Below are 8,340 nucleotides of genomic sequence, written 5' to 3' on the forward strand. Positions count from 1 at the left end.
TGAATAAAAGACAAATATTATAATAAATGAAAATCAAATTGCAAGGTGAAAAGGGATCTTAGGCCTACCAATTACTTCAATAGCAACAAGGCATTATCTACATTGAAAAAGAAATAAAGAAATAAAATGTTTCTTGTATAAACTATAATTACATAGCCCAATAATTTGATTTCGCTATTATTTACTTGAAACACAATATATACTTGAGCAACAATCCTATGAATGATCCTTTAAATTTAGAGAAATAGAGAGAGGCAAACCATCTCTTTAAAGCTGAATCAAGATGTTTTTGTCTTGTATGATGGTGCGTACAGATTGGTGTTGGTATCATCATTGAAAAAGGCATTGGGAATTGAAGATGAACCCTGGTCATGAAACCCATTAGAAAATCACTGTCTCCAGGGTTTGGAGCTTCGTTTCCAGAGTTGGAATCGGATTCGAAGCCATCCAAAGCGAGACAGGTAGTGTTTTTGGGGATGTCTAGCATGGGTTGATCGATGATTTCTTCTTTGCAGTCGGTGTCGGATTCCAACATGGCCTGAATCTTCTTCCCTATTGTTGAAAGCCCATTGATCCATAGATGAGGCAGGACAACAGATGCATTCTACATAAATCCTCATCGTATTCTTCGATCTTATCTGCACCATTTGTCTAACCTCAACCTTAATGCGATTCTCTTCAGATGGATTTGATATATTCACTTTCCCATAAATTAACCATACATGGCCATAATTAACAAAATCCATGAATGATTGTTTAACACCATTGATGGAAATGTCAATGAAACAATGGTTCTCCATATTGCTGTTCTCATCCTTTGATGGAAAAGCAATACAAACAACTAAATTTGAAAATTTGGGACCAACCAAGAATGATACGGAATCTCCAACACTCTGGTGATGGTTGAATTTGAACCACCTTGGAATCTCAATTGCTGGTAGTACAAGACAGTGAATTTTAGATTCAAAGCTTCTTGCAGCTTCAGCGACTGTATTTGGAAGAATTCCTAGAATTTCTCCAAACTGCAAGAAATTGAAGTTTAACATAAATTGTTTCTTTATAACTTAAACTTCAGAGAGAGAAAGAGAGACACCTGATTCCATAATCTGCTTGATGATTGTGGATCCAGCCGATAGCAATACAGTGCAACCACAGTTCTTATAGATTTTGGAAGTCTTGGAATTTCCCGAAGCTTTCTGCAATATCTTATGGAAAGATATTGTAATCTAGTAAATCTGCTAATACTTTCTGGGATGGTAACAATACTGGTAGAATCTAGAACTAAATCTGTCAATATTGGAAAGTAATCGGCCTGCATCCAAGAATCTAATTCAACTTTAATTCTAACACATCCGGTAAGATCCAGTTTTGTCAAGCTCAGATACCCAGTAGGTCCCAAAAAGTTGTTAAAGGAATTGCACGCCGGTCTCAATTCGGCAGAAGGAATAACTAGAAATTTTGTAAGCTTACGGCAGCATGGTAGTTCTAACGTGTCAAGTTCAGTCAGATACAACAGTGATGAAGGCAATTCTCTAATACCACTATGACCCAAAAACAATTTCTTTAGACATTTCATTTCTGGATGAATATCGGAGAACTTCTCAAGCCTTGAGCAGTTATTTAGATCAAAATATCCTAGAGATTTCAACATGAGTGTATTTGGAAGAATTTGAAGTTGTGAACAGCCCCGGAGAGTCCATACTTTAAGCTTCTCAAGAAATCCAATGGACTCATGAATCTTAATTAAATTTTTACAATCTTGAAGGTCCAATTTCTCTAAGTTTGGGCAGCACAAGTCAGGTAATTTGGTAATGAATTCACAAGATCTCAGATTAATCATTTTCAAATTTTCGTACTGGAACCCCTATGAAAAATTAAAAAAAAAAAAAAAAACAATATTAATCTTCAACAACTTTTAAAAATAACATTTAAAGAAATTAAAATTTATAAATAATAATACTTATACCTGCTTGAATACCTTCTCCAATATAATGTTAGACTTAGACATCTTAAGTGCAACAAGTTCTTCAGGGACACAACATTTGGAAGATAAGGACAAAGGAAATTCATGCCATTCAAGAAACCTTAACTCATCTGGGAGATATTCAAGATCTTCACCAATATGTACATTGCCTATAAGAAATTTGAGATTTTTCATCCTCTTGAAAACATTAGCTTTCAATGCAACCTTTGTTGGTTCAGGTGAGCGCAACATTATACCTCGAATTTTATTTGATCCCTACTTAGGACAAAGAATTAGTCACACTTCATAATAGAATTTAACAAAAGTATAAAGATTTTGAAACTTTAAACAAAACATATATTGAGAAAATTATATTTTGTTCAATATTGTAAAGGGAAAATCCAATAAAGAAATATTTTGAAAAAATAGAGAAGCAAAGAAAGTATACCATATTTCCAGTTAGTAATTTATGAGCATCCTTAAAATGCCATATCCTACTACGCTGTTCAGGCTGTTCTGATTCTTGTTGAACAATTTCTCTACCCATTTGTTGTAGCAAGTCATGCATTGACAAATGGCTATCTTCCAAGGTTATGAGCCACTTATCAATAAGCTTTCTGATACCATATTCTGGATATAAATCGCAAGAACCTAATATATTTACAACATCATCCTTGTTGTAACCCTTAAAAAAACATGCAATATCAAGAAAAATATCCTTTTCAATTTTTTCCAATCCATCATAACTTATTTTTAGTATTTCTTGAATTTTTTCATGTGGAATGTTTTTATACTTTTCTAATGCACTTTTCCATTCATGTATATCTTTTCCACACAAATCAGAACCAATTATTTTTAAAGCTAATGGTAGGCCGTTGGCATAACATATAATTTGTTTTGCAAGTTCTGAATAATCTTCCCCATATTTTCTTGCTTGGAAGGCATACCGGTCGAAAAGTTCACGAGCTTCACATTGACTCAATTTTGTAACCTCATATATTTGAGGATCTCTTCCCAAAGAGGTTAGTAAATACTTGTCTCTTGTTGTTATAATTACTCTACTTCCGGAAGCAAACCAGTTACAATCTCCAAGCAAATTTTCTACATCTTTTGAGTATTCCACATCATCAAGAATTAAAAGAACTTTTTTACCATGAAGTCGTTTCTTTATCAAATTCATACCTTCAAATACATTTTGCACCTTCAAGTCTCTACCTTGTAAGACCTTAGAAAGAAGTTTCTCTTGTAGTTGGATTATGCCACCATTTGTTATTGACATTTCACTAACATTCTCTAAAAAACAGCTTCCTTCAAAATGGTTAGCAATACTATTATATACAACTTTCGAGATCGTAGTCTTACCTATTCCCCTAGAACCACAAATTCCTACCATGCAAACATCATTTGACTCGATATCTAAAAGCAATTCTATGGCCTCTGCTCGAATATCTATTCCAACTGGATGTTTAGCAACAAATAATTGATTTGATTTAGCGCTTGATATCTCCTTTATAACTCTTTGAATAAACTCAAATTCAGATTTAGTGCAGCTGCAAAGCATAGAGCATAAGAAAGACATAATGAGTTGGATTTGTTGTAAACATAAATCTGAAGATGAACAAAGTTCAATATGTCTAGTTCTGTGCAATTAACATATTGCTATTTAAATTAAATGGCATTGAAATTCAAAAGATTAGGAAATATCGTTAATTTTAGCACATTATTCTTCTTTTGGCTAGAAAATTAGATCTAGGATTTTAGCAAATGGTTGGATAGGAACTCCCTTTTAGTGATGAGGATTGAGGAGGCCCACTTACTGGAAACTCACTTCTAATACTTGAACAAAATGAGATTAGGAAATTTTGTAAAAAATTGTCTAAAAATTAAATGGGAGAAACTCTTGAATTGTAACATTAACATTAAATTATTTTATTTCTATAATTTAATAGTAGAATATATGGGTTTTTTTTTTTTTTTTAAGTATACCTTCAAAATTGGACACTTAGTGGTCACAAGACCAATTAAAAGTTTCTAACTAATGAAAGAAGAAGAGTTGTTAGAATTATTTTTATTTTTTGAGGGAAAAGTTGTTTGAATATATAACATCATGTGAATTAAAGTTATTATATTTCTAGCATCTTTTTTTCTTTTTTCTTTTTTTTTTTTTTTTTGAGAAAGAAGCATCTATCTATCTATACATAATATATAATATAAAATTTGGGTCCCTACAATTGGTGGATACACATAATAGTGACACGTGTCTCTTTGACAATGCATAAAACAATGACACATATCATCTTTTGTAACTTTCTCAATCAATTATATATGATACTAGTGATTAACCAATGCAATGTACGGAAAAACTTTTAAGTTTTAAATTTATACATTCAAATGTCATATGAAATTATATTCTATATTATGAATACAAATCCTCTATCCATTTGAATTGCCATGTGTTAATTTTTTTTTTTTTTTGTTTTTTTTCATTTGAAATTTTGTTTATTTTATAAGAAAAGTCAAGTGAATACATGACCAGTTGTTTGATAGAAGAAAAAAAATGAAAAAAAAAAAAAATAGATAGAGGATTTATATTCCAATGTTGCATGCATAATTGCTTGGATTGCATTTGTCTCGTACACCCCAAAGGAAAATAAAATAATTCTAATATTTATAATAACAAATTAACATTTAAATAGCAGATTTTATAGTCAAAATAAGTTAATTTGTTTTCCATTTTTTATTTAGTTCAAGCTCCTAAAGAAGATAGCCCATAAAAGATATACAACACTCCAAATAATACCAAAGAGTATCATAAAATACTTAGATATGCAAACATTTAAGCATTGTACCAAAAATCTCTACTTTATCCGTGACGACCAAATACCCATTTTAGGAGCTTATGCTAAGTATATCACCATAGGTTCTTTATCAGTGACTATCAGATACCTATTATAGGAGCACATGTGCTAAGTATTTCACCGTAAGTTTATAAATTTTTTTATAGGGCTTTTAACCAATTAAACTTCCTTTTTAAGTGATTATAACCCATCAAAGCTTCTGCAGGGAAGCAAACTTACGAAATATATGGCTAAACAACAAAGAAATCTAGCTTCCTATTATAGAATCCATCCAAGACCCAATTGCATAACCTAGAGGTATCTTTTTTGAGGGCACAAAAGATTATATGCAATAAGGCACTCATGGTGACTTATTCTTCATCAAAACCGAACTCTAGTACATCAAAGATTAAATTGAAACTAACAAAATCGAAGTTTATGGGTAGAAGAGAAATTCAAGGAATGTGTCTGTATATTATATTTGTCTTGAATAATGCTACCAATACTTACACATTCCTTGAATAATGGTAATCCATAACGGGATACTAATGCTACAGAGTATATTATATTTGTCTTGTTCTTTTCATGACTTTTAATTTTCCCAAAGATGACCAGCTAAGCAAAGAAAGTATTTAAAAACTTACCAAGAAAGCTAAGAGAAGCAAGAAATCTGATCGTAGGTTTTGAGACTGGGATGCAACTATAACAAAATTGCAAGTTGTAACACTAAAGATTTTGAGACTACTATGATATCAATGTTGCTCTACAAATATTTATAAATCCACCATTTTGTTCAAAATAAAAAGAAACACCCATGCATATATTTTATCAAATCTAAGTCAGTTAACAATGAGAAATTCAACAACAATGATGGCCAAATAAAGCAACTCTAACAATCAAAAGTTAGTTAACAATTACACAAGTCAATAACATTGGAAAATTAAAGAAAGAAAACAACAGAAACACCTTACAAATTCTAGATGGAAGAATTCAAAAAAGAAAAAGAAAAAAGATCAAAAGAAATAAAAAAATAAAAAAAAGATTAGATCATCATATTGCCTACTTAACTTCAAAATTCTATGAAAAACACAATCCATGTCTTCTCAAAATCGTAATTGTAATTTTGTGGAGAACAATCAATACCAAACCAAAATGATTTGTTGTGGATGATGGGGTGGATTGTATTTAGAATGTTCATGGGTAGATACAACATGGAAATGGTTAAATGAATAATCGATGTGTGAGAGAAAAAGAGAGATAAGGTTGTGAAAAATTGAAAATTGGGATGGAAACAATATAATTTATTAATTTGGTGGAGATGAAGAGGTATCAAAGGCATCTCTGGGTTGGACATTTGAGGGCAACAGTTTGGTTTTATTAATTTGCTGTCATATGAGGTCCTTTTAGGTAGATTTATTAATTTAAAAAAAAAAAAAAAGAAGTTTAATGGAAGAAATTTTTGTTTAGCACGTATAATATGATTGTTGATTATTTTATCTGTTTAATTTTCAATTGTTAATATAAAAAAAAATGGTATTCTTATATTGATGAAGTGTGTGATACATAGAAAAATCGTGAAAGATTTTAACATAAAAGTGATGACCAATTTTTGATGCTGAAAGGAAGTGTACTTAGTGCATAAGACATCACGACCATATAGTGATGGGTTAATGGGGTGGGAACGGTAAATGTAAATGCCAAATTTTGGCAAGAAAGGAAAGTGCGTGTTATAATAATTATACTTTCTCAAAAACTAATAAAATATGATAGAAACATTACTTTCATAATTTATTAGCAGTCATAACAAAACCATTATAAGCTTATAACCAATATAACAACACAGAGTTCTCACAATTGATAGCATTATCCAAGTTAATCTTATCAAAAAAAAAAAAAAAAAAAAAAAAACATTATCCAAGTTAAAATTACCCTAATTCTACTATTGACCTTTATAGCTTAACTGCCTTAGTATTTAGAATACAAAGAAATTATTCAGTCCTCTTGGAAGACCTCATCAATAATACCTAGTGGTCTTCCAATCTAATAGTATTATGCCATATGATAATTTGACTAAGATCCTTGGCATCAACCCAGTTTTAAAAATAAAATAAAATATTTTTTCAAAAAAAGCCTTTCCCTTCACCTTCATCGTCCCTACCCTCATCACCACCACCACCACCACCATCCCCATCTTCAATGTCAGCAATTGTGACATAATATATAAACAGAAAAACAATAAAAGTATGTAACTAATAAAAGCACACCGAAATAGTCATTAATTAAATACATACCTATCATTGTAATGAAATCCAGACAAATTAGCTGCTTCTGTTAAAGTTTTCCTCCACTTCTGAACCTTTTCTCTGTCATCTTTGAATTTTTCTTCGTGTTCAGCTAGAGCAATCCCAAACTCTCCATCTTGTTTACGTATTTCTGATGGGTTCACTTTGTAAAAAATTGGTAGAACCAGTTGGCCATTACTCCTACACTCAAAGATCTTGACAAGTTCATTCAAGCACCAAGTAGAAGATGCAAAACTTTTAGAAAATACAACAATCGAAATCATTGACGATTCAATGACTTTATGAAGTTCCATTGAAATTTCTTCTCCTTTCTGAAGGTCATTATCGATGAAGGTGTTAAAACCCTGGTAACACAAAGCCTCATATAAATAGCCTGTAAAATTATTACGAGTATCTTCGCCAAAACTCAAGAAGACATCATAGATCCATTGGGGAGTAGAAAAAGAAGAAGAGGCTCCTTCGTTGGTCAAGAAATCCATTGATATGATCTGTTGACTGAAGATTGAGAAGATGAAAAAAGAAGAGCAGAAGGTAAGAAAGATCAAAGATGTGACGAAATTAACAGGAATGATAAGAGGTGAATGAAAACTTGCAAATTGAGTAGGTACGTTTGATTGGGAAATTTGACGAAAGAATGATGATTTACAACAAGTGTACTAGAATTGAATCTCAGAGGGAATGGGTTTTGTTGATTGTGGGTCGGTGCTGGCGGCGGAGATAGGTGCTTGTGGGTCGACGGAGTCCGTGCTTGTGGGTTTTGATTCTTGTGGTGCTGGTGGGTTTTGATTCTTGTGGTTCTTGTGGTGGAAGAAAATGCTTGTGGAGGGAGGTGATTTGACGGTGAGGAAAGGAAGAAGGAGGAGTTTACCGTGAAAGGAAGAAGAAAGAAGTTGAAGAAGGACAACGCTTGGTGTGGGTCTCTGAGAAATGAGATAAGAAGAAAGAAAAAGGGGTAAGTACAAAAGAAAAGACAAAAAGATAGGTACAAAATAAAAATATAAAATAATAATTAAAAATTAAAAAAAGAGAGAATTTTCCTCATTGCAATTTTTCACGTGTCCTACACGTTCTGAGTGATGGGGGTGTCCAACGTGTTTTGCACTTTCCGGCAATTTCCACAAAGAGAGAAAGTGGAAATCTTTTTCTTTTTTTTTGGACAACGCGCATTCATGTGCAAACATCTTATCACTGTAACCTCTTAATTCTCTCCTTGACCTTAAAAAAAAAAAAAAAAAGT

General features: G+C 31.9%; 1 protein-coding gene across 1 annotated transcript; it reads right to left on the bottom strand.

Moving 5' to 3' along the window:
• On the bottom strand, positions 1-8,088 carry LOC115986640 (disease resistance protein RPS6-like). Its single transcript, XM_031109861.1, has 6 exons — positions 7,092-8,088; positions 3,146-3,513; positions 2,412-2,545; positions 1,967-2,239; positions 1,094-1,864; positions 1-1,022 (listed from the first exon to the last, which is right to left on the bottom strand). Exons 1-6 carry the CDS (start codon positions 7,580-7,582, stop codon positions 390-392), a joined length of 2,670 nt encoding a protein of 889 aa, XP_030965721.1. The 5' UTR covers positions 7,583-8,088; the 3' UTR covers positions 1-389.
• Between the last annotated feature and the right edge of the window lie 252 nt (positions 8,089-8,340).

This window comes from Quercus lobata, chromosome 4 (genome assembly GCF_001633185.2).
Source record: "Quercus lobata isolate SW786 chromosome 4, ValleyOak3.0 Primary Assembly, whole genome shotgun sequence".
NCBI classification, from domain to species: domain Eukaryota; kingdom Viridiplantae; phylum Streptophyta; class Magnoliopsida; order Fagales; family Fagaceae; genus Quercus; species Quercus lobata.

Coding starts and splice junctions, on each gene's coding strand:
- LOC115986640 (XM_031109861.1), bottom strand. CDS start 7,582: ATGGATTTCTTGACCAACGAAGGAGCCTCTTCTTCTTTTTCTACTCCC. Junction 2,546..3,145: donor GGTGCAAAATGTATTTGAAG/GTATGAATTTGA, acceptor TAACCTTGGAAG/ATAGCCATTTGTCAATGCAT. Junction 1,023..1,093: donor CAAGCAGATTATGGAATCAG/GTGTCTCTCTTT, acceptor AATTTCTTGCAG/TTTGGAGAAATTCTAGGAAT.